General features: G+C 45.3%; 1 protein-coding gene across 4 annotated transcripts in view; it reads left to right on the forward strand.

Annotated features, from left to right (window-relative positions):
- The window catches only part of SLC1A2 (solute carrier family 1 member 2), a 131,156-nt gene that overhangs the window by 21,024 nt on the left and 83,635 nt on the right, over nt 1-26,497 (forward strand). The window contains exon 1 of one of the 4 annotated variants that reach the window (XM_036326187.1): nt 12,859-13,024. The exons of 2 other annotated variants lie outside the window; for them this stretch is intronic. In XM_036326187.1, coding sequence (XP_036182080.1) covers nt 12,993-13,024 — 32 coding nt within the window. In that variant the 5' untranslated portion in view covers nt 12,859-12,992. Of the gene's footprint in view, nt 1-12,858; nt 13,025-24,645; nt 24,760-26,497 lie in introns of those variants that run through there. One more of the 4 variants, XM_036326190.1, reaches the window with a different exon arrangement.

A 26,497-nucleotide genomic window follows, 5' to 3' on the forward strand; every position in this document is an offset into this window, starting at 1 on the left:
ATCCATAAGGGACGCACTCAGGGAGCAGACTCAGTGAGCACCAAAGCCCCACTGAAGCAAGTCTTGCCCCAGAAGGGTGTCTTCAGCACAGAAGTTCTCCCACTTTAGACACAGCTGATTCTCACAGCCAACTGGCCTGGAGGTCAATTCCTCCCAGTGATTCTACAACAACCAAGGCACCAAGAGTGCACCAAGAGTGTCCACCCCAGGTAACTGGGGAGGCTGAGCTACTGGGCCCTACAGGACACCTGGCGCACAGGGCCACTCTATCAACACAGGGAAGCTGCCAAAATGCGGAGACAAAGAAACAGGTCACAAATGGCAGAAATGGAGGAAAGCAAACGATTGGATATAGAGTTTAAGGCCACGGTTATAAGGTTTTTCAAGAATTTTATGGAAACCGCCGATAAATTTAATGAATCCCTCAATAAGTATAGGGAGACCATGGAGGACATGAAAAAGGACCAACTAGAAATTAAGCATACACTGACTGAAATAAAGAATAATTTACAGAGATCCAGCAGCAGAAAAGAGGATCCCAAGAATCAAGTCAAAGATTTGAAATACAAAGAAACAAAAAATACCCAACCGAAAAAGAAAAAAGAAAAGAGATTCCAAAAATATGAAGATAGTGTAAGGAACCTCTGGGACAACTTCAAGCGTACCAACATCAGAATTATAGGGGTACCAGAAGGAGAGAGAGGGCAAGATATTGAAAACCTTTTTGAAGAAATAATGACAGAAAACTTCCCCTACCTGGTGAAAGAAATGGACTTACAAGTCCAGGAAGCACAGAGAACCCCAAACAAAAGGAATCCAAGGAGGACCACACCAAGACACATCATAATTAAAATGCCAAGAGCAAAAGATAAAGAGAGAATCTTAAAAGCAGCAAGAGAAAGACAGTCAGTTACCTACAAGGGAGTACCCATACGACTGTCAGCTGATTTCTCAACAGAAACCATGCAGGCCAGAAGAGACTGGCAAGAAATATTCAAAGTGATGAATAGCAAGAACCTGCAACCAAGATTACTTTATCCAGCAAAGCTATCATTCAGAATAGAAGGTCAGATAAAGAGCTTCACGGATAAGAAAAAGCTAAAGGAGTTCATCACCACCAAACCAGCATTATATAAAATGCTGAAAGGTATTCTTTAAGAAGAGGAAGAAGAAAAAGGAACTCTTACCATTTGCCACAGCATGGATGGAACTTGAGAGCGGATAAATACCACAGGATCTCACTCATTTGTGGAATATAATGAACAACATAAGCTGATGAACAAGGACTGATCCAGAGACGGAGAGGCATTGATTGGACTGTCGGGACTTGGAGGGAAGGTAGGGGAGGGTGGGGGTAAGGGGGAAAGATCAACCAAAGGACTTATATGCAAGCATATAGGCCTAACCAATGGACATGGACAACGGGGGGGTGAGGGCATGAGCGGGGGTGGGGGGGGGGGTAGAGGGTAACGTGGGGACAAGGACACATATGTAATATCTTAATCAATAAAAAATATATTAAAAAAAAAAAAAAAGGCCAGAAGGTTGAGAACCACTACATAAGCCCAAGGCCTCCTGCCCCCAATCACACCCACCAACTAAATAAAAATCTGCAGGTGTGAATCTTCCTGGAATTCCATTCCTTTCGAGGCTTTTGGGACCCTGGTCCTGCAGCGGATAAAAAGGAACTGAGGGTGAGACCGTGTGGAAGAGAAGGGATGGCCCCGCTGGCCTTCTCTGGCTTTTCCTGCCGAGTCACTCGATCATTTCCACAGGCCAGAAAGATCATGCTCCCCTGACTGAAGTTAGGGAATTTTTCTTGTTAATCAGGGAGTTAAATTAACGAGTTTGTCTTTCATACGTTTGGACAGTGGCCTTTCCCTCCAGCAGGGACAGGCTGCCCATCTGCATGTCCACCGTCCAAGGGTAGGGTCGCCATGGAGGTGAGAGCAGTGAGTCAGTGGCTGCGGTGTCCGGTGGAGGCTTTGGGGACCCAGCTGATGTGAGTCTGATCCCTCACACCTAGCTGAGGGCGAGTCCTGGGGCAGCAGTGGATCTCAGGTCTTCTTGTGACACCCCCAACAAATCAGGGCACCACCGCTGCCTGCAGCTGGGTGTCGGGGGCAGGATCCCATGCAGGGGGCTTTCTTTAAGACAGAGACCCTGGGATGAAGGTTCGGGTTTATTCAGGGGCCGGGACAGGAATTGATGATAGAAGGGAAGTAAGCTTTGCAAATTGTAGAGGGAAGGAGGGAGGGCTCCATTGAACAAAGAAGTCTTCTTTTTTTACAAGAGACCAAGAATGCTCAGTCATGGTTACAAAAGAGTCTCAAGGGCCATGGGACCTCGTTAGCCATTCCCAGGAGAAGAAAGCCACGGGGAGGAAGAGGAAATGTGTGAAAGAAACACACGCTAATAAAAAGGAGTCTCTATTCTCTCCCAGCTTTTAAAAGTGGAACATTTTAGGCAAACAAACCTCTATAATGTCCCCAAGCCATGTTAAGGTGCATGTTTTATTCATACGTATGATGATTTTTATTTGGTTATTTTGGGCCCTGGGCTGCTCACAAATCACTGAAGGGAATGCTCAAAACTCAATGGAAAAGTGGTTGGTGACTTTTTTCACATGTATGACATGCCCATGCATTTTGTCTGACTGCCTCTTTCTGGTGACCAAATCCTAATTATATGAAAGACTTAGCAGCGAACACCAGTTTTGGAATTATTTTTGCCATCTTCGCTCAGGACAATAAGGCAGCAGAAAGAATAGAAGCATGGGCTGTGGGTCGCCTACAGCCATGTGTCTTTGAAGGGGCCAGGGAAGGGACTTTGTATTAGCAATGGGGCAGAGGCCAGATCAGGGGCTGGGCTCTTCAACGTGGCAGCTTTAGGAATCAGAGGGCCTCCCGGAATATCACATGACCCCCAGCTGAAGCTGCAGTGAACTGTGGTGTCATTCACTGGTTTAACAGGTACCCGTGGAGTGACGGGCCCTCTGAGAGTCACACATAGCATCTCGTGGACCCCGGAAGTCCAGTGCCTGGAGACAATGCACCTTGGTCTTCTGCAACCCGCTGTCCCTAAGCCCTGGCCAAGACCTTTTCACAGGATGCTTGGCACCAAGAAGGGGCTAGAGATGCTTAAATCTAGGACCAGCTACTTTCCGGAAGAGTGCCTTGGCTTTTGGGAGTTCCAGGTTCCTCCTCTGTCTCTATTATGAAGTAGAGAAAATAGCATCTGCTTTGCAGGGCAGTAAGGAAGGTCACCTGTCATTTGACCAGTGCTGGGAGACACAGGTGCTCAGAAGCAGGTGGCTGTTTTAAAACGTAGTTCCATTGTGTTTGCATTCCCTCTGGAACGCCTGAAACTGAGCATTTAAGATGTAGAACACCTTCAAAGTGTATTATTGCTACACTTATGCATCCTCCTCCTCCAAGGGCAGCTAGCCGCTGTGGAACCAGGAAGGAAGACAGCTGCTGTTCAGGACTCAGAGCACCCCGTCTAGTGTCTTCCCCGACCCCCTCTGCTGCCACTGGAAAGAGTCTGGGAACCCTGCAAGCCTGTATTTGGCAGCCAGAAGGTTGGGAGTGTGAGCTTTCTCTTCAGGTCTGGCCTGGCAAGTCTAAGAAGCAGGAATAACAAACTCAATAAGCATACACACCCTTTGGCCCTGGGAATCCTGCCCCAAAGCAGCTGAGGCAGGCTTCCTGCACCCAGGGCCCTGGACACAGGGGGGCGCTGCAGCTCCACTTTTCCTCAAAGATGGCTGGAGGTCCCCTTGGGCTTCCCCACTGAGCCTGAAAAATCCTGGGTTTCCTTTGTACTTGCCTGGTTTCACATTCTCTGTGCCTTCCGGTGTGGCAATCAGTGGAAGGCTGGCAGTGCCCTTAAAAAACAAAACAAAATGTGCATGGATTCTTCAACCAAAAAAGGAAAACATTGGCCACCAATACATTCTTTATTGTGACAAACATTTAAAAGTACATAAAAGGCAAAACAAATTTTACATACCCCTTGAGAGTAGTATTCAACATACACAGGCACGCGCGCACACACACACACACACACACACACACACACACACACACACACTCAAAATAGGACAGTTATAAGCGATTCTTATTTATTTGCCAAAGTAGGGTATTACTCTTAAAACGATTTTATTCACTTTGTTCACTTAACAATAGCCCCAGCAAACTTTTTTTTAGACATCCCCACTTAGTTTTTCCCCAAAGTGACTTTGGATATCTGGCACTATCAACTCTGAGGTTTGAAGCCCTAAGTTACTGGGGTTGAAAATGCAAAAATAAGGCATCGCATTGCACATTCCCAATTGAAGAGGAGAGGTTTAGAATGATCACATATTGGCCACTCCGAGAGCAGCATCTGAGCAGTTTAATTTTCTGGAGGGTAGAAGGCAGGTCACTCTTCACAAAACTGAAAGAGCAGCTATAACCCTTACATTCCCTGAGGACAGGCCTCCTTTTCATACCATTTCCTTGTGGACTGATTGGCAGCCAGATGGGCTGGCTGGTTCTCCAGGCCACAGGCGGGATTTAGCTCTATAGGTAGCAAGGGGTTGTTTGGGGCAGGGGCATTCAAAGGAGAAATGGCTTTGTCATCAGACTGGTACAGGTTCAGGTCCCAGCTCTGGTCCTTGCTGCCCAGCTGGGTAACCTTGGGGCAATTACTGAATCGCTCAAAGCCTCATTTATCAATTCAGTAATAAAACTCCTCTTGCAGGATGGTTGTCCGTATCGAGTCAAGTAAGATATAGAAATGACCTGGAACCATGGCTGGCAGTTAATAGCACCTAATACTGTTGGGTATCAGCAAACTTTTTCTGCAAAGAGCTGGATGGCTTTGCAGGCTGTACAGTCTCTGTTGCAACTACTCAACAATATGTAAGTGAGGGAGTGTGCATATGTTCCAAAAGGAGTTTATTTACAAAAACAGATGACAAGATGGGTTTGACCCTGGGTCCGTAGCTTGCTGACCCTGCTCTAGGTCAGTACTGTCCACTAGAAATGTAATGTGAGCCATGTCAGTAATATTAAATTTGCTTGTAGCCACAGGAAAAAAAGTAAAGAGAAACAGGGGAAATTAGTTTTAATAATAGGTTTTATTTTTACTTCAAATTATACAAACCATTATTGTTTCAGCATGTAATCAATGTGAAAAATCATTAATGAGGTATTTTGCTTTAATATTTGGTACTATTTTTAAAAATCAGCTGTGTCTTTTAAACTTATGGCACTGCTCATTTCATACGAGTCACATCTCAAGTGCTCAGTCACAGTACTGAGTGACACGGCTTCGGACAGTGCTTCTTAAACTGCAGGCCATAAGCAGTTAGCGGGTCAAGAAATCTATTTAGTAGAAAAAGTCACATTTAAAAAATGAAGCGCAGGAGAATAGAAACTATCAGAGTACATTGCACAGACAAAGGATGTCAGTTGTTCCTGCAGTTTTGTGTGTGCATACGTGCGTGTGTTTGTGTGCATATGTGTGCGTGTGCTGGGTCATGATGAGAAACATAAGCCATTTCTTCCTGTGGATTATTGTCGAACATGTTTGAAATTCGCTGTTTCCAATATGGAGGTCAAGTTTTTTGTTTTGTTTTTGAAATCACGCTGAGATGTTTAGCTTCTTTCCTAGGCTGCACCGGGCTGTGTCAAAGCCCTCTGCTGATCAAAGGAATGAATGTCTGAAACCAGCCGAACCAGTTACTAAATGTCATGCCGACCATTTAAAAAACACACATCAACATTTCCAACTTTAAACTTTACTTTCTCCCTACTTGGTCGCAGAGAATCTGCATTTCACAGAGAACACGCTGAGACGGTGCGGTGACATGTGAAACCGAGACCCGACCTCAGCAGTGGTTTGGGATGCGAACGGGGAAGGCGGAGAGCCCGGCTGGAGGACAGTTTATTCCCCAGCCCACGTGCTGGGGCTCCACCTGTGCACGGGAGAGGGAACCTGGGTCGACTCACCCCGTGAGTCGTTCGCTGCTTGGAATTTTTGACTATATGAAATGAAAGTTAGAGATATTGCTTTAAACTGTCTCATTCTCTTCTTGAGTTTCCTCCACCAATTTTTCTGAGCACCCCAAAACAAAGGCGTTGGTTTTTTTTTCAGGCTCTGGGCTCGAACAGCTCACAATGCAGAGGGGAAGGCCCATTTCCTGAAGTCAATTCTGGGTAACCTCACCCCCTAATTGGATTCAGTTTTTTTCCTTCCCCCAAGGATTGATAAGTAGAAATAACAGATTCAGGCTGACTTGGGTATAAATCTGCACCACTTTTAGGCTATGGGACTCAGGCCATCACCCCTCGAACTCAACTTACTCATCTGTAAAATGGGGATAATAATCTTAGCCTCATAAGTTGTGGCAAAGATTAGTTGGGGAAATACATGTTAAGATAAAAAAAAGGCATAAGCCTGGAAAAATGCTTTTATATGTGAATTTTTATATGAATCAGTTTTCATAATAATATAGCAAGTGGAGTATAGAAATGGTGTATTTTTTCACTTCCTCCTCCTTCCAGAAGGGTGCAGTGTGAAGCCAAGGGATATATTTTGTTTCCCTTATTTTCATGTCCTGATATTTAATGACTTACAGACTGCATCTTAAAGGTATCTTTTCTCCACCCATTCGTATCTCACGCTCACACATACAGAGTTTCTGTCAGGAATTCCAGTCACACAAAAAATAGCCACATTTTTGGACACTTCATACAAACAAACAAATAAAGACTTTTATAGTTGTTGCCATGGCAGCCAGCACTCTTCTGACAGTTATCCAGAAGGGAATTATTCCTGAGCTTTGTCCAGGACATGGTCAGTAAACACACCCATTGTCCTCGGGGGAAGGTAATGTGACTCTAATAGCAAGTGTGGTCACAGTGCTGAGAAGGTGGGAGATGTGCTGGCCTGCTCATCCCATCCTTGGGAAAGACCTGAAGGAGCTGCCATTTGCATGGGATCCTCTTCAGCGGCCAAAGACCCTATTTTCCTGGCATTTCAGAATTGTGTAAAAGGCTGGGCCTCTCTCTGAATCACTTTACCAGAAGCAGGATGCTTAAATTGGCACTTTCTTTTATTTCCAGAAAAATTTGGCCCATTCCTGCTCAGATAGCCTTCCCACAAACGCAGACAGCCACCTCCAGCAGCTTGTGGACCAGAAATAAATTCATATACCAAGTCCATGAGAGAGTGAGAGGGGCCAGATGAGAAAGTCAGAGAGGGCATGTTTGCAACTTATTGAGCTATAAATGGCTGCCCTCCTTTTTATGTAAAAGTAAGAAGCCCTGCATGTTACCCATGAGTGGCTTCTCAGACAAGTTAACTTTAAGAGAGCCTCAGTTTCCACATATGTAAAATGGTTCAATAATAGAACCAAATATTTTAGGGGTAGTTGGGAGAAAAAATGCAGGGATTCCTGGCCGGTGTGGCTCAGTTGGTTGGAAGTTATTCCTGTACACCAAAGGGTGGCAGGTTTGATTCCTGGTCAGGGCATATACCCTGGTTGTGGATTTAATCCCCAGCCAGGGCCCGTGCGAAGGCAACCGGTCGATGTTTCTCACCTCGATGTTTCTCCCTCTTTCTTCCTTTCCCTCTTATCCTCACTTTCTCTAGAATCAATTAAAAAAATTACATCTACTTTAAAAATGAAATAAAATAAAAATAAATGCACAGGAAAGTGTATGGAGAAGTCTGGCACACAGTAAGCCCTTAGTCCGTTAGCTATTCCAATGTAAACAGTTTATACCTAGGCCATTTGTATCAGTATTTCTCTATTGTCCAATATCCTGAAGTCTGTTAGGATATCCAAAATACAACCTTTTAAAGCTGGTTTTTTGTTTTTGTTTTTTCAAAACAAAAATTGCTTCCTTTTGCTCTCTTTTAAAAGAAAATGCTTAACATAGCCACCCAAGTAGTAACATACATCTTGTCCTCAGTGTTGGTTTACATTAACATCCCTGAATTTCATTGCAATGCTATCTGAGGGTGTCATGTCTGAAGGTATCTAGAAAATATACCCATTTGAAGAGACATGTTCTTTTTCTGACCCAGTAAAAGAGTGAGGGATGAGAGAAGGCACGATGGGCCTGAGAATCTAGTTATTCCATTGAAGAGGAAAACCTCCCGCTGTGAAAGAAAAGCAAGCAAGGAGCATGCTTAAGGGCCAGGGAATGAAATTTTTCAAGGCTGATTTTGCTTCTTGTTTTCTGTTCCCTCTGTCTAAATTCTTCCACTTCTGATGAGACTAATTCCTGGATGGCCAAGATTTTACAACTTCACTATATAGGTTGGTGAGAAGATGCTGAGGCGAATCTAGGGAACCAGAGAGAAATGAAACTAAGCTCTGTGTCTTTGAAGGAAAACACAACCCTTGGGGAAAGATCAAGTCAGGAGAGCAGATGGGCTGGCTTGGCACATTGTGAGTTAGTGCTCTGAGATCACTCCCGTGACCCAAGCAGTATATCTTTAAGGTGCTCTGGAAAGATCACTTTACCGCCAACCATGCCCTCCTGCCTGGGGAGAGTGGGAGGAGAAGCGCTGCACAACCTTGAGGCTCTAGGAACCAAATAGGCTAGCCGTGTGGCTTCACAGCAATTGCCTGACCTTTCTGAGTCTCTGCTGGCTCATCTGAAAAAAAGGAGAAACTATTTTTCTTGTAAAGTCGTGATGAGGATGAAGTAAGAAACCATCTATGATGCGCTTGTCATGCACTTGACGGGTTCCTGGAGGCTCTCAGCACCTGTTACCCACTCTGTACACTGAGAAAGCTGTCCATTTGCCTGATTCGTAAAGAGGAGGGTCAGCATGGCTTGAGCTGGGAGAGTTACTGGACTTCTTAAGTTACAGCTTAGAAGAAACGCTAGGAGAGAGCTTTTATGTTTGGAGATTTCTGTGTCGCTCTTTGGTCAGTTCACGCTGAGGCCCACCTGTAAAATGATCTTGTCAGTCATTCAGCATGTGGGTACATTTTTAACATACTTCTTTAGTTTATCTTCCTATAAACCACATAGCTCTGGGAAATTGATGCAAGTGCCTCTCTGTGAATTGTGCCATACTTAGGCAGGTGGTGACCCATTAGGTACACAGTAGTGTAGGGAAAACCTTACTGCCCTCAGACTCTGTGACTATAGGCTTCCTAACCTTGGCACATCACCTTGACCTCTTTCGGCTTTGTTATTTTCCATATGTAAGGTATGAGGTCGATGATTGGGATTCTACAATCCCTTTCTTCTCCCAAATTCGATAATTCAAGCTCTCAGTTCTTTGTTTAATTGACCAAAGCACAAGCAGATACGTGGCCAGACTTTTGTGATGGTATTTTTCTCCCCCAAAGCTAGTCAGTGTTCGGAAGATTTGGAAATTGGGACTCTAATGAGCATGCCACGGTGCCAGGTGGGTAGGTAACTCGGCAAATGAGTAAGCTGCCACGATGAACTGATATTCCGCAATGCCCTGGGCCTAAAGCTGAAACTGCCTGGGACTGACTCATTTAGGATCCTCGGACCTAATGTGTACATATCATTTTAAATTATGGGCATATGCTGTGCAGATGGCCTCTGGGTTGGTCTTTCTTATTCGAGGAGGGTCATATTCACTTATATGTATATTACTTTTCAAAGACTCGTGGGATTCTAAGGATGAGGTCAGGACTGAGACAAGCTACATGGATGTGAACAGTCATCTTCCATATTCCATGAGAGATCTGAGGTCATCCAGAGTTTGGCAAATGAACGTTTTTATACATTTTCGGTTAAAATGTTTATAGTATTACGGTATTATTTCAAAAGATCTTTCCCAGCTCTAACCAATTTTGTTGCGTAGTCTTCCAACCAGTGGTCTGAATTGCATTTGACAAGCTTCTATTATTATTTTGTGTCTTGTGCTTGGACTCCATGAGATATCTATACCTAGCAATATCATCCTCTCCTTTTTTGTTAGCATGTGTGTGAGTGCGTTTCTCTTTCAATCAACCAAAAAAGTTCTGACTAGGACAGAGAAGGGAGATGGCAATAGTGTCTCAACTGTTGCCTTTATCCTATTAACCCTTGGTGCTCTCAACAGCCCCCCTAGAACAAATGCTGTCCCTTCAGCACCCAGGAGCCCTATCGACAGGGTCTGGAGGGAGACGTCCATGGATCGTGCAGTTCATGTCATGAGTGAGATGGTATCATGGTGGCCACTCCTTGAAACATTCTCACCGCACTCTGGAATCCTCCTGGGAACCACTCAGCAGACATTGATCAAGCGCCAGGTGTGCCAGACCCTGTGATACGGGCTGGAAATGTGGAGATGAATGAGTGGTTGCCCTGGAGTGGTTTATACTGGAATGCTAACAACAACTTACATAGAACATACTCTATGCCAGGCATTGTTTTAAATGCGTTATACATATTAGTTCACATGACCTTCAGAACAACCCAATGAGGTAGGTATTATTATTTTTCCCCCCAAATGTCAGAGTTCTCAGTCAGACTTGAAAACACTTTAAAACAAGTCCTTGGCAACCTCCCAGTTATTCTTGGTGATCTTGCTATCCCTCTGGCCATAAGAGGTAGGTATTATTAACATCCATGTTTTCTAGATGGGAGACTGAGATGCAGAGGTGGTGGGTAACTTGCTTAGTTGCTTAGTTAATGAATAAAAGGACTAGAATCCAGAGAGTTGACTCCAGAGTCTGGGCTCCCACCCACACAAATTCTGCTTGTACTTTCCTTTTCTCTGATAATCTCAGTAGCATCCTCATCTCCCTCATTCTTGCAGCTTTTTGCTTAAGGCATATCTCTTTCATAACAACCTAAAGAGAATGTTGCTCAAAGCAAAAGAAACAACAACAAAAAAACCTTTCAACTCCAAAGGCACAGGGAAAACAAAAATCATCCATAATCTCACGACTGTTACAATGTTATGTCCTTTAAATTTGCATGTTTATGTAGTGTCTTAAAAGTCTGAAATTTTCATTTAGGATTATGTTAGTTCCCCTCTCCCCAATATATTTTTCCTTGACATAACTTGAATGACTCGATTGGTTTGCATATTTTAAAATCATTGCTATACCTTACAACTGACTTAACTAATCCCTTATTGTTGGACATTTAGGTTAGTTTTACCATTTCATTGTCATAAGCCACACGTCTTTGTATATACTTTTTTTTTCATATATATTTAATAGTTTTTAAAGTGGTTGTAGGCTTTTAACTTTGTGGTGTTTGGGTGGGGAAATCAGAATCAGATTTCAGAATGAGGTCCAAAAGAACCGTTTCAGTTCCTTTCACTCCTGGAGAACTGAAACAGTGATACCTCAAGTATCTAAAACATGACTGAATGATTCTTCTACTTTTTAGGAGAAACAAACTGACGCTTTTTTGTTTTTTTTTCTGACATAGAGGATTCTTCTTCCTGAGAAATGGATTCATGCTCTCACCGAGGGTTAGCTGGCCTGATTGCCCCTTCTCGCCCACCTTGAGGAATCACCTTGTGGGATTGTGGAGAATCAAATGCAGGAGAGTCAGGAAGACACAGAACGGGTTTAGCAGGAACTCTGTGGTTGTGAAAATGTAGACAGGCTGACAAGGCCAGGAGGGAAAACAGTGTGAGATAAATGGCAAATCAAGGTCCATCAAGCCGTGGGTGATTCAGTGGAAAGAAAATAATACAGAGTGGTTGAACGCAGACTTTGTAGGTGCATGGAATTGACTTTGAACGCTGTCTCCACTGTTTACTTGCTCTGAAAGGAGCTCTGAATTAGGATACTTTGGGGTGCTCTTGGGAGAACCCCAGCTCACAGGGAAAGAAGGGGGAACGTTATTGGCTAAGGTAACTGGAGTGGCTGGGGATTTAGCGGGATGCAGACAGAGCAGGACCAAGGGCACAGACACCATCACGGACATCTTGTCTCCCTCCCCATCTCTTGGATGCACTTTCCTAGGTTGTCCCTTTCAGACAATGATGGATTGTGGCAGCACAGGCTTACAGCATCCTCGCAGTGAATGATTCCAGCAATAAAAAGTGCCTTTTTTCTGATACCCTCAGGAAATGAACAGTCTCATTAGCCAGACTTTGATTACACTCGCTCTTGGTCTGACCATTGTAGAAAGGTTGTCTGATTGGCTAGGTCTGGCTCACAGGGTTCCCCAGGGAGATGCTGGGAAGATGAAAAGAAGAGAAAGAAGGAATAATAAAGAATGATGAAGGAAGGAAGGAAGGAAGGAAGGAAGGAAGGAAGGAAGGAAGGAAGGAAGGAAGGAAGGAAGGGAAGGAGGGAGGGAGGGAGGGAAGGAGGGAGGGAGGGAGGGAGGAAGGGAAGGAAGGGAAGGAAGGGCTACCACAAACTCATAAAAGTCTCATAATTAAGTGACTTTCACCTGAGGCTGCAGACTTCATTCCAGGTTAGTTTATCAAGGACTTTCCCCTCCCTTTTCCTTCCACCCTCACGCATGTGTGATTCTTAAGTCAGGTGTTGCTTTCTCTCACCCGAAGCTTCAACAACCCTGTGAATCCTGCTTCTTTAAGCTCAGGGTGTCATTAGTAGCATAGCAGTCGCCCTGTGCAGTTCAACTTCTCCCTACAGATTCTAAAAATACCCAGAGGCACTCAAAGCAAACTGAAAGCTCCTGAGCGCAGGCGCCGACACATCCCAGCGCCCAAACTTGTCTCAACACGGTCGCTGTCAAGAGCGCCATGGACTCACTGTGCTCTTTTCTTCACCTTTTTATTTTTAGTTCTGGCTCACCTATACCGCTGTTTATGCAGAGGAGGAGAAAGGGGTCATTGATGGAACAGAATTGACTGGAAGAAAGGGAAAGAGAGAAACAGACTTGTTCACACTGTCTTTTTACAGCTCACTGTAGACGTGAACTATGAAGTGTCAAGAGATCAGACCAGTCCAGGGAACAACAGAGATTAGCTGGGATTTAAAATAAAACTCTTTAACAAGAGGTCACCTAGAATAACCCACGTATGTGTCCATGAAGAGGCCCGAGGACCGTATTCGGAGAAGGTTAGTGCTCACAAATGACCAGGGCCCCCACCTGGCTTCTTTTCCCCACGCAAAGCACTAACCAACCCACTTTGAGAGGCATTCTTAGGTGGAGGTGATCCATCCGGGGAGATGCTCTTGCCTCAAGGAGGTGTCCCACTTGATGGGACCGAGGAGCTAAGGATATTGGCTGCAGCAGCTAACATTTCGCATGCCCCGCGTCTACTGTTTAGGGACCTGCTCAGTGTTGGTTGTCTTATCAAACCAGTGAGCACTTGGGTTTTTGAAACCCAACCAAGGGATTAAATGATAAAAGCAGATGGATTATGAAAATCTGTGAATGATTACAGATCTGGCCTTTGAGAAATTGTCTGCAAGAGTCAGATATCTCCTTAACAAGATAATGAACCCAATGTAAGCATGTGAGTGAAGTCTTTTGCTGTTGGTGTTTAAATGGAATTTATTAGATGTCGCTGGTGGTGATCATGGAAAACAGAACCCCTACTTCCCCCGCACACACACACATACACACACACACACACACACACACACACACACACACAGCTTCTTACCAACTCCCTGGCTTCCTGAACTATAAGAAATATCTGGTTTAGCTGTTGGGAATGGCCACGAGGTTAATAGATTGCACAGAAGATGTTCTCAGAGCAACCTTCCAGTTGGCCGCTTTCTGGCAGGATTCTGGGATTTAAATGAAAAAGTTGATCCTTGCAGAGGGAGCATGAGTAAGTTCTTGGGACAGAATGTACTCAGCATTGTTTCCATCCATACGTGAGCGGAGGATGCGTGTGTACCCCGGACACATGCTTCTCATTGGAAAATGCGGTCAAATGTCTCTGTAGACTGTTTCTCATGGAAAGTGCTTGGCAATCTTCTCAAGCCTCAAGTAAAAGCTTCTGAGCTCCCCAATTGCTAGGTGGTCTCTCCCCAGGAACATGGCAGAGGCAGGGCACCTTGCTCTTTGTGGGTGGGAGTTTGCTCATTCGGGATTTCAGGTCTGCCTTCTTTAAAAAATCTGCAGTGTTTGTGTGTGTGAGTGTGTGTGTGGTCATTGTTTTTAAAGTGAACTGCCTAGGTGTGGCGAAGGATTTGAATAGTTTTGTGATTCTGGGCAGCCTCACAACTATCTTAGTAACAGCAAGAGCAGCTAACATTTCTGTCGCATTTCCTATGTGCCAGACACTGTTCTATGTGTCACCGGTTTTAATGCTTTTTATTCCACAGCCTGGAGTTTCAGATTCATTCCTCCTCCTCCCCCCGCTCCCCCCCTCTCCTCCTCTTCCTACTCCTCCTCCTTCTTCTAGAAGCTAAAATGAGCCAGATTGGCTCTGCACTCTTACCAAGATGGCCAGGGAATTGCCAACTTTTAACTGCATCACACAGACTAGACTTTTAATTGAGTTTAGTTGAAGAGACCCCCGGGTTACATGTTTGTTTGGACACACTGTGGTCTTTCACACCCTTTTTGGTGTTGTGGGAGTAAGTTAAAGCACACCATTTATCATTCTAATTAAGAGATTCAATTACCAAGGCCCACTTTGTTCCCTCTGCCCTTCGTGCTTCCAACATATTCCAAAGGTTCTAATTTTAAGCTAAGTAGTTCAGTTTCATGGAAAAGCAGGGCCGTGGACTTGTAGAGTTGCTGTAAAGAGTCAAACTGTTGATGTGAATGGGAAGGGCAAGCTCTTTCGGACAAAGATTTTAATAAATCAGTCCAGCCTTGTGACGGTTTAAAATGCTTCAGATTAGTCAGCATCGAGGTTGTTTTCTGGCTTCTTCTCTGCCTTCGGTGAGAGATGTATAATGCGCAGCAGTGAGTGGCTCAAAGACTGCTGTCTTCCCAGGAGGCAGGGTCCCCCGAGTGTCTTGTGCATCATCACCCAAACAACATTTCAGAGTAATCGGTCCCTAAAGGAATACTGTGCAAAGGAATCGGGCCACCTCCACATAAGCCTGTGTTTGAGGATCTGGGAGCTCTGTCCTTTCCTAAATCCACTCACTGCTCTTGCCTTTCAGAATGTGGAATCCCAAACCACAGATGCGCTTTATGGGTGGGAGGCAGTGATATTGCTGACTCTGTTTCCAAGTGTGAAGCCCATGGACCCAGCTGGGACTTAGGGGAGCTTGTCTGGCTCACTGTGGCTCTGTTTTTCTGGCTGAAACTACCAAAGAAACACCCAAGGGCAATGCTGGTTCCATTTTCCTTGTGCAAGTATTTTCATGTAGAAATGCCCATTTCGTGAAAGGGATTGTCAAGCTGTGTTTCTTGAAGAACCTACTTGGGATGAGGGTTAAGGAGTAGTTGCAACTTTCTAGATAATTTAGATCATGTAGGTCTCTAAAATAGGTGATTTAGGCCCAAAACAAAGAAAACAAACAAAATAAAACTGACACAAACAAAAATGACTTCAGTCGTTTAAGGTCTGTATTACCTGGAATTGATCAATATGAAGGCAAGATGAATCAGATGATGGCACCATCTCCATGAGGAGCAGGCCTGTCTTGGAGGGTTACTTTTTCAGGGTTGTTGAGAAGGGTTCATCTCTTCTTACCCGCTTGATGATTTTTTTTTCACCTTGTGAGTCTTCCTTGGAAAGAAAATGAATGGAATAGGGCATGGGCGTTGGCCATTGGGAACCTTGGGCTTGAGTTCTGGTGCAGCCACTTAGCTGTCTGGTCATCTAACCTCTCTGAGCCTCAGTTACCTCATCTGAATATGGGGCTGATAACCACTCCCTTTTGTAAAGATCAAACGGAATGGTGGCTGTAGAGCATCTGGTACGTAGTGTGTGTTATGTGACATTCATCTGGTTCACTCTACATCCCACTCTCTGAGTTGAGGACCCACCAGAGGGTGAGTTGTTAGAGATAGCCAGTCCAGTATTGGTTCAGATAAGAAAGTGAGCAAAGCGGAGGTGCCTCTAGTCACTCAAAAGATACAGTTTTCTTGCTATATCCCAACTCTACTACTGTGTGACCTTGGGAAGTTGCTTCACCTCTCTGAACTTCAATTTCCTAATCTGTAACATGGGAATGTGCCAGGGTCCAACCCCAGCAGGTCCAGGGGTCCCCAAAGGTGTGGACGGAGTCGGTGAAGAAGGAGGGACACGGAGACAGCGTTCCGTTGATCAGCAGCCTAGCCAGGATCTCTAGCCAGGATCTCCAGCCAGGATCTCCAGCCAAGTTCTGGTCTGGATCTCCAGAGAGGTTCTGCTCTGGATCTCCAGCGAAGTTCTGGTTCGGATCTACAGCCAGGTTCTGTAGCCATGTTCCCTTGCTAGATTCTCCAGCCAGGTTCTGTCCAGGTTCTCCAGCCAGGTTCAGTCACCAGGTTCTAGTCAGGTTCTCTTGCCAATTTCTGTAGTCAGGTTCAGTGCAGGATCTTTTGCCATGTTCTCTCCAGCGAAGTTCTTCTGTCTGTGTAGGTTCCTTCTTCTGAGTTCTGTCTTCTTCATTCTGTGTTCTGAGTTCTGTATTCTAAGTTCTGTGTTCTAAGTTCTGTGTTCTAAGTTCTGTATTCTAAGTTCTGACTCTTGCTGTCTTATTACATCTGTATTTATACCAGTTGATTCAATCCTATCAATCTCTATTACAAAGGTTAGGGCGTTTCTTATCTCCATTCCAGGGAGTAAAGATTATGTAGCTTAAGCATGATTGTTCGTAGTTAAAGTGATTAATTACCCACCTGGCACTAGTTAAGAGGTTTTATTCCCTCCCTAACTTCAGGGGAAAATCCCTACCTGGGAAAACAACCTTTCTCAGAGACCTTGGTTAAAACATATAGTGCCAAGAAGGTGAGCAAACATATTAAGAACAGTATGCTATATATGCCAGGTCCCTTGAAACAGCAAGCATGGACCGGCTCCCGGCAAATTCCCCCTTTTTTATTTTTTAAAAGCGGGCATTAAAAAGAAAAACCCCAAATGCTCTCTTGTATCCATTTTAAGAGTAGGATTGGCGCTTTCCGCTATTACCTGAGTCCTGATCTATCACCCCAGGGAGAGCTTGCCAATCCTGCACTTTCCTGGGGTGGAAAGGCTGCAGTGGGGTTAAGGATAAGGTTCCTTGGGCCTACCTTCTCCCATGCCTTTACATTTACCTTTCCGGCACCTTTCCTTCCTCAGAAAAGCATGGACGTATTTCTTGTATAAAATGTTCCATCTGACTGGGAGTAACCTTAATTCCTCTGCTAGCAAGCATATGTGTTAAAAGATCAATACAGAGTCTTATTTCTTTAGACTCAGTATGGCACATCTTCTTAATCTAAAGATCAATACAGAGTCTTCTTTCTTTGGACTCAGTATGGCACATCTTCTCAATCTAAGAATCAATACAGAGTCTTCTTTCTTTGGACTCAGTATGGCACATCTTCTCAATCTAAGTTCTGTACTATCCACCTTCTTACCCTACTTATTCTTTATAGGGGGGTCTGTAGCACCCTGGTGGAGTCCTATCCGTCCCGAGTGTGGGGGTTTTCAAGGGGGGGGCTTACCTAGGGGAATCCTGTTCCAGGGGTTCCCAAAGGTGTGGACGGAGTCGGCGAAGACTATCCACCCTCTTCCTACGGTGGAGTCCAATCCGTCCCGAGTGCGGGGCGCTTACCTAGGGGTCCCTGTTCGGGCGCCATATGCCAGGGTCCAACCCCAGCAGGTCCAGGGGTCCCCAAAGGTGTGGACGGAGTCGGTGAAGAAGGAGGGACACGGAGACAGCGTTCCGTTGATCAGCAGCCTAGCCAGGATCTCTAGCCAGGATCTCCAGCCAGGATCTCCAGCCAAGTTCTGGTCTGGATCTCCAGAGAGGTTCTGCTCTGGATCTCCAGCGAAGTTCTGGTTCGGATCTACAGCCAGGTTCTGTAGCCATGTTCCCTTGCTAGATTCTCCAGCCAGGTTCTGTCCAGGTTCTCCAGCCAGGTTCAGTCACCAGGTTCTAGTCAGGTTCTCTTGCCAATTTCTGTAGTCAGGTTCAGTGCAGGATCTTTTGCCATGTTCTCTCCAGCGAAGTTCTTCTGTCTGTGTAGGTTCCTTCTTCTGAGTTCTGTCTTCTTCATTCTGTGTTCTGAGTTCTGTATTCTAAGTTCTGTGTTCTAAGTTCTGTGTTCTAAGTTCTGTATTCTAAGTTCTGACTCTTGCTGTCTTATTACATCTGTATTTATACCAGTTGATTCAATCCTATCAATCTCTATTACAAAGGTTAGGGCGTTTCTTATCTCCATTCCAGGGAGTAAAGATTATGTAGCTTAAGCATGATTGTTCGTAGTTAAAGTGATTAATTACCCACCTGGCACTAGTTAAGAGGTTTTATTCCCTCCCTAACTTCAGGGGAAAATCCCTACCTGGGAAAACAACCTTTCTCAGAGACCTTGGTTAAAACATATAGTGCCAAGAAGGTGAGCAAACATATTAAGAACAGTATGCTATATATGCCAGGTCCCTTGAAACAGCAAGCATGGACCGGCTCCCGGCAGGAATGATAATAATGATTTCTTCCTTGTGGAGTCGTGGTGAGGATTAAGCGAGCTAAGGCGGGCAGAGTGTATACCCTGTACTGTAGGCACACAGTACCGGGGACCCATGCCCAAGTTTCTCCTTTACCTTTCTGGCTGCCAGCCATCCTGACCCTCATGCAGACACTTGGGTCTCCCTGACTTGCCCATTGCTCCAAATGTGCCAAACCTGCTGTGTTTCTAGAAGGTCACCTCTGCCATCAAAGTGGTCCTTTGACCTCCAAGCGGTCCAGTCCTATCCACATGTGGAGGCCGATTAGATTTGTTGAACAGCAACACTGAGGCTGTGAGTCACAGGGGAAGATGGTGGGTCACATCCTGAAGCACGTGTAAGTAATTTGTTCTTCTGAAGCAGATCCAGGCTTCTCAATCTAAGCACTGGCAGCTTGTTTTTGTTATTCACAATTTAAACCAGATTTAATGTCAAATCAAGATGAGTGCTTATTCACAGGGAGAAGTGGAAAGAATATAATTGGGTTACAATTACAAAGATAAACACATCAGTTTACACACTGAGAATGTCAGTGGCTTTGATCCTTTTGTCATTTAAATATTTTTATTTTTCCCCTCAATATTTAATTTTTAAAAAAATTTTAGATAATTTTAGGCTCTTTTTAAAAAAATATATTTTATTGATTTTTTTTTTTTTTTTACAGAGAGGACGGGAGAGGGATAGAGAGTTAGAAACATTGATCAGCTGCCTCCTGCACACCCCCAACTGGGGATATGCCCGCAACCAAGGTACATGCCCTTGACCAGAATCAAACCTGGGACCCTTCAGTCTGGAGGCTGACACTATCCACTGAGCCAAACCAGTTAGGGCTAATTTTAGTCTTAAGAACTACAAAAATAATACAGATGGTTTCCATATACTGTGGGCCAAGAGTCTTGGGGTGCACAGGTCTTCACATTATGAGGTAGAGACTATGAATATCCTCATTTTGCAGATGAAGAAACAAGCTCAGGGAGGGTTAGTGACTTTGCCAAAGTTAGGAAGTGCTGGAGCAGGAAGGACTCCAACCTGCATCTGACCGGCTGGAAAATCTGTGCTGGGAATAACCCAGCCACACCATGAGCTCTCAGCCCTGTGCCTGGCACACAGTGAGAGAGGAGTACATGACAGTCAGTCATTCCCATCAATATCATGATTGGGGTGAGTTTGCCTAATGATAGCTCCCTTGTGTTGAGTGCATTCGATGTCCCAGGCACCAACATGAGAGTCTGTATGTATTAACCTATGAGTACAATAGGTGTTGTGTGATCTCCATCTTACCTATGAAGAAACTGACTCACAGAGCAATGTGTATGGTTAGTGAGTGGTACTCAGACGCCCGCAGACTGTCCAAGCAAGTCATTTTTTCCTGGATGGTTTAGTATTTAGTGTTTCCCCATCACATTTTTTTTTTTATCAGAGGATATGTTTATTGATTTTAGAGGGAGAGGAATGGGGTGAGGGAGGTAGAGGGAGAGAGAGAGAGAAAAACCAACATCAATCAGTTGCCTCCTGTATGTGCCTGACCAGATCGAACCTGCAACCTAGGTATGTGTCCCTGGTTGGGAAGTGAACCAGAAACGTTTTGGGGCCCGGAACAACACTATAACCAACTGAGCCACCTGGCCAGGGACCCATCACTTTTTGAAATGAAGTTAGGGGCTTAGTTATGAGTTACTTTTACCAGTTTATCAGAGCCAGTGTAGCCACTATTAGCTAAAATGAACTTTTCTCACTGTTGGCGGAAGGGCCTTAGAACACTTACAGAATATTAATAGAAGGTGGGCAAGCAGAGATTTATTTTTAACTGCAGTGTCTGAGCTGGCTTCTCAGTGCAAGGCAACTTGGGTAGATGATGAATCACCCAAAACGACTGACCCCTTCCAGAAATGGCTGTGAGAGCCACACAAAGGGAAACTTTCAGTTTCTTACATGCCCCTTCGCCCCCCCCCCCCAACCCACCCCCGCCCCACCCCCAGGCTATTGAGAGAAAAGGCTGGGAGCTTGTTTGCCAGCCTGCTGGCCACCACCTCCAGAACAGCAGGGAGCCTGTCTTCCCTCCCATTGTGTGGGGACACATATGGTGCTCTCAGTGCGAGGGAGCAGAATCTGTTCCAGGGACTGGTTTTAAATCCAGCCTCTGAATACAGAGTGGCAGGGCCCCAGGGCCCAGGGCCGCCCTCCTGCCTGTCATTGCTATGCTGTCACTGATGGCTCTCCTTGCAGGACTAGACAGTTTAACTCAGGGTGCGGGCACCTGGTCTGCGGTGTGCAGCTCTGTGTCCTGGGCCCATTCTCAGGGCCCCAGCGAAAATGATTTGCCGGGAGCCGGTCCATGCTTGTTGTTTCAAGGGACCTGGCATATATGGCATACTGTTCTTAATATGTTTGCTCACCTTCTTGGCACTATGTGTTTTAACCAAGGTCTCTGAGAAAGGTTGTTTCCCCAGGTAGGGATTTTCCCCTGAAGTTAGGGAGGGAATAAAACCTCTTAACTAAGTGCCAGGTGGGTAATTAATCACTTTAACTACGAACAATCATGCTTAAGCTACATAATCTTTACTCCCTGGAATGGAGATAAGAAACGCCCTAACCTTTGTAATAGAGATTGATAGGATTGAATCAACTGGTATAAATACAGATGTAATAAGACAGTAAGCCAGAACTTAGAACACAGAACTAAGAGAGACAGAACCTAGGCACAGAACCGCCACAGAACGTTCTCTAGAGACAGAAGAACTTCGCTGGAGAGAACATGGCAAAAGATCCTGGACAGAAACTGGCCTCAGAACCTAAAGACAGAACCTAGCGAGAGAACATGGCAAAAGATCCTGGACTGAACCTGACTACAGAAATTGGCAAGAGAACCTGACTAGAACCTGGTAACAACCTGGCTGGAGAACATGGCTACAGAACCTGGCTGGAGAACCTGGAGAACCTAGCAAGAGAACATGGACACAGAACCTGGCTGGAGGTCCTAACCAGAACTTCGCTGGAGATCCAGACCAGAACTTGGCTGGAGATCCTGGCTAGAGATCCTGGATAGGCTGCTGATCAACTGAATGCTGTCTCCGTGTCATTCCTTCTTCGCCAACTCCGTCCACACCTTTGGGGACCCCTGGACCTGCTGGGGTTGGACCCCAGCAATGATTCTGTGAGTTAAAGGTGCGGACGCTCCTCCTTTCCCAACACCACCTACTCTGAGCAGAGACTACACCTGGAAGTGAGTTGCTCTTACCTTTGGCTGAGGTCCTGGCTCCAATCTTAGAGGATCACCTGTCCTGGGGCAAGTTACTTTTTCTGTCCATGCTGTCAGTAAGGTGGAGAAAGTAATCCTGTGCAGAAGCTCTTGGTTGAATTCAGCCTCCAGCACCGGCTTATAGAAAGTGCTCTGAATGTTCATTCTTCTGTTGTCATTGGGGGATCCAGCCAGATCTGTTGGCGATGTCGGCGAGGCTGGGGTGGGGGGTGGGGGGACTGGCATCCTAGACTTCCACAGCTTGGAGGGATCGTAAGGCACCCTCCGTTCTGTATCCCAAATTATATTTGAAACCCTCTGATGAGCCCCTAGTTTACAAATGTCAAAAACCTTCGGTGGCCGGCATGGCTCAGTGACTGGGTGTCAACCTAGGAACCAGGAGGTCACTGTTCGATTCCTGGTTAGGGCACACAGCCCAGGTGGAAGGCTTGCTCCCGGGTGGGGGTGATGGGGGGCTGTGCAGAGGCAGCCAATCAATGATTCTTTCTCATCATCGATGTTTCTATCTCTTTCCCTCTCCCGTCCTCTCTGAAATCAATTGAAAAAACCCACACCAAACTCCTGGCAACCCAGACAAAGAGGCATCTATAGCAGTTTTGCTCTTATTAGTTGTGTCCCAGGCCTGGGTTGGGCCCCTTTCCTCGCTGTCAGGCAGCAGCCTGCTGTCTGCCCCCTACTCCGACATCCACGGATCTGTAGCAAGCCCAGAACATTCTGGGGCAGAATGTGAATGCCGCTCAGCCTGGGCCTGACTAATATTGGCTGGTTGTTTTCTCTGTGTGACATCTCATGCACGCCCACCCCTGCCTCCTCCACTTTCCATCCCTTCTTGCATATTCACACCTCACTCTGCCCCTTCTTTAGAGAGACAGCGAGCCCCTCCAGGGAGAGGCAGGGTAGTGTGATGGTTAAGGACATGGACTCAGAAGTCCAACTTGCAGGGTTTGGATCCCAGCTCTGCTATTGAGCTGCTGTGGGAACTTCAGAGTAAGTCTCATTGAAGGTCAGCTAGAATCAACAGCCTACAGCGATAAATGTCATCCAAAGAGGATGTAGATGCTGCAACTGGAAGAACTGAATGTGGTCAAGCTGCCAGGGAGATCCTAATGCCTGAAAATCCAGTTTGACTGGTTTTGCCATGGCTTCTAGTGACAACTTTTAATAGCACAATTGCTTGAAGGGCAATAAGGGCTCCTAGAGGCAATGGCTATTTTGTCTGAGACATGTTTATGGAATGAATAAGACATGGTGATAATAACAGTAGTTACCATGTGTTGCGTGCTGTCTATGTTCTAGGCACTTCCATACGGATTGACTATTTAATTTTCACAACAATCCTATGAGATATTATTATTACTAATTTTTATCCATCTTTATGAAAGAGGGATCTGAGGTCCAATATCACACAGCTCATGAGTGGTAGAAGTGGGATTGAAATCTCAGGGGAAGCTCCGAAAGAGATCCCCTGCCTGCTACCCACTGATCTGTGGCTGCAATTGGGAACTAACGCAAATACAACACTTGCCCAGATGCAATAGCTCTTGTGGAAATTTCAGATTGGGATTGAAACGGCCCACAGTAGGGCCAGAGACAACTTGTGAAGGAGCCACAAATATGGTGTGGATCGAGACTTGAGGATATGGGGATTCTGGAAGGCCCCATCGTGGGGAGCTCTACATTAGGTCACCTGCAAAACTCTTGGGTGTCTGCTGTCCAGGGTGAATGATGGTTCAGATAGCCACCTCGCCCCTTCCCCACTGCTACCTCTTCCAGTTGAGAAGAGCTGAGTCTCCATTCTCTATACTGATCCTGGGTCAGATTATAAATCAAGGAGGCCTGAATCCTACTCATCTTTGACCCAAGGCCTTTAATTATTCCTCCCTGCCACAAGAATAAATCCAACCATGTAGCCTAGGTTCAAAGCCCTCTTGGTCTTCAGGTAGCAGACCGTTGCTTCCCAGTGTGTGTTTCCTGGATCCCTAAATCTATAATATGTATACAGTTCTTACATAAAAAAATAAAACAAAAGGTAGAACGTGTTCTAGGTAACCTGGGGTGTGGCCTGGTTAAGCACGCTTCCTTCCTCTGAACTTCTCAAAGCCTTTGCTGCACTAACACACATTGCGAGCCTTCAAGGGTGACGGCTCTTCCCAATCTTAGTTGGCCCCTTAACCTTTGTATCGGGAACCCTTTAGGGATTAGTGTTCCAAGGGACACACTCTGAGAAACGGTGCTGTTATCCATGGAAGCTGTTGACGGTGATGTGGGGGCTGGTGTTCAAATCTACTTCAGAACAATACATTCATCTTTCATTTTACATTTAATTAGAAAGCAAAACAGAGGACCCTCAACAGAATCCATGAATAAATTAAGCTACAGAACATTTAGAATCAAAGCATAGAGAACTGATTGGAAGGCTGGGTCACCTCTGGACCTTAAAATCAAAGGACTCCTCTTATTTGCACTGGAAATTAGACAAAGCACCTTGATGAGTCCAGCTTAAATGTCAGGGAGCCAGGCTGCCAGGGTTAAAATGGTTAATTAATGACCACAGGTGGCTGGAAGGATGGCAATAGAGGGGTAAGTGACAAGGGAGGATCGTCTGGTGACAGAGTGACTGGTTGGGAGGGACTCCAGCAAGCTGCTGGGATAGCCCAGTGGAAATTCACAAAACGTAGAAAGTGCACAGCCACAGCTCTTGCTTAAGGAGAGGAAAGGGACATCAAAGGCCTGAGATGATCCCAATGATCATCTCATAGTTTCCCAACGTTCAAACAAACACTTTGCTGGCCTTGAGCTCTGCAGTCAAATGATAATAGTCAATAAACAGTTTGTTACCTCTTTGGCCTCCAAACACTGGCTGGATACACTTTAAAGCGCCCGACAGATGGTCCTCCCAGGTGCAGCAGGACCTGATGGAAGACAGAGCTCATTCCAGCACTACGTGGTGGCCCGTGCGTTCCTGGAGGCGAGAGGATGGTCAGGTCAGGAGCTGGGGTGCGGTGCGGTGGGCTGCGAGGGCCAGTGAGGAGGACGGAATGGCTTCTCCTCCTGGAGAAAGAGGAGAAATGGCAAGGTGGAACAGTAGGTTATTATACAACACTCATTGGAGCCTATCTTGGTATTTGGAAGGAACACTCGTTTTTCCTAGGGGTTGAAATAATGTGAGCTTCCTCCTGTGAACCAGGAATTCCCTAAAAATGTAAAGATTCAGGGAAAGAAGAGTAAAAATGAGGAATCGTGACAGCTTTATCAGAAATACAGTTGGTTCTGAAATGTCTCAGGATGGTGGAGAAAATGTGTAGATTTCCACACCCCAGTGCCTGACAATATACCAGGCACATGGCGTGCTCCTTAATGAATATGTATTGGATGAATCAATGAATAGATACATAGAATTTATAGAAAATTCCATATAGAATCCCCCCCGCCCTCAATGATTGCTTACAAAACACATGAACGAGATGTTTAGAGGCAAGTTAGAAAAGCTGTACCTTCTACCAAAATCATCCTCTGGGATTGCATCTTGAAAAACTTAAGCACCCAGAAAGTATGAGACATTGTCCTTAATGATCCATTTTCTGCATTCAACCCCAAGTCTCTTTCTAGAGCAGTGGTTCTCAACCTTCTGGCCCTTTAAATACAGTTCCTCATGTTGTGACCCAACCATAAAATTATTTTCGTTGCTACTTCATAACTGTAATGTTGCTACTGTTATGAATCGTCATGTAAATATCTGATATGCAGGATGGTCTTAGGTGACCCCTGTGAAAGGGTCGTTCGACTGCCAAAGGGGTCTCGACACACAAGTTGAGAACCGCTGTTCTAGAGGTTCTAATGTTAGTGTCTTTGGCGACCCCTGTTGAAGAAATTGATCCAGATAAAAGCCCACAAATCCCAGCTCTTCCATTTACCTGCTGTGTGGTAACTGTATTTCCAGTTGTGTGTGCAGGGCGATGTGGATGGATTCACATGATCTCACCTAGTTGTGGAATCTAATGAACAAAATGAATTGGCCAACAAAAATGAGACCCAAGGCAGGGAGACATGGAACCGACTGACATACCTTGGTGTGGGGTTAGGGGACAAGAAGAGATAAACTAAAGAACTTATATGCTTATATGTGTAGCCCATAGACATGGGCAATAGGGTGGTGAAGACTTCCTTGCGGGGGGCGGGGTAGGGGCTGGGAAGGAGGAAAGCGGAGGAAAACTGGAGATATCTGTAATACTATCAACAATAAAAATATATTTTAAAATGAAAAGGAAAAAAAAAGATTGTGCTGTCAGCCAGTTAACCCCACCATAGAAGCTCATGGGCATAGATTCAGAGGCAAAGTGTAAGTGACATTCACTGCTACCTGTGCTTGGTGTGGTGGGTTTATGAGTATTTTGTGACATTGCTAAATATATAAGGTCTTTGCTCCAGTGTTCTACTCTGGGACCCTGTTAAGCATTTCTCTTTCCTCTTACATCACAGAGTGTGGGTGTTACAATGATCCTCAGCTCCTCGTGCTATTTATTCCCTTCAATTTGCTTCTTTTTTTCCTTCAGAATTGGCAAGAAAATGGCTGGTGTTCATTTAGTCCTTCAGTACATTTCTTTTGTGTGATCACTATATTTTGGGCACAGTTTTCGGGCTTATCAGAATTGGGACAATATTCAAATTCTTCATCCTTTTACATGTTAATTTCTGTTTTCAAAAGCTGAACAAGATGGTAGG

The sequence above is a fragment of the Myotis myotis genome, unplaced genomic scaffold (genome assembly GCF_014108235.1).
Source record: "Myotis myotis isolate mMyoMyo1 unplaced genomic scaffold, mMyoMyo1.p scaffold_m19_p_10, whole genome shotgun sequence".
In the NCBI taxonomy this organism is placed as follows: domain Eukaryota; kingdom Metazoa; phylum Chordata; class Mammalia; order Chiroptera; family Vespertilionidae; genus Myotis; species Myotis myotis.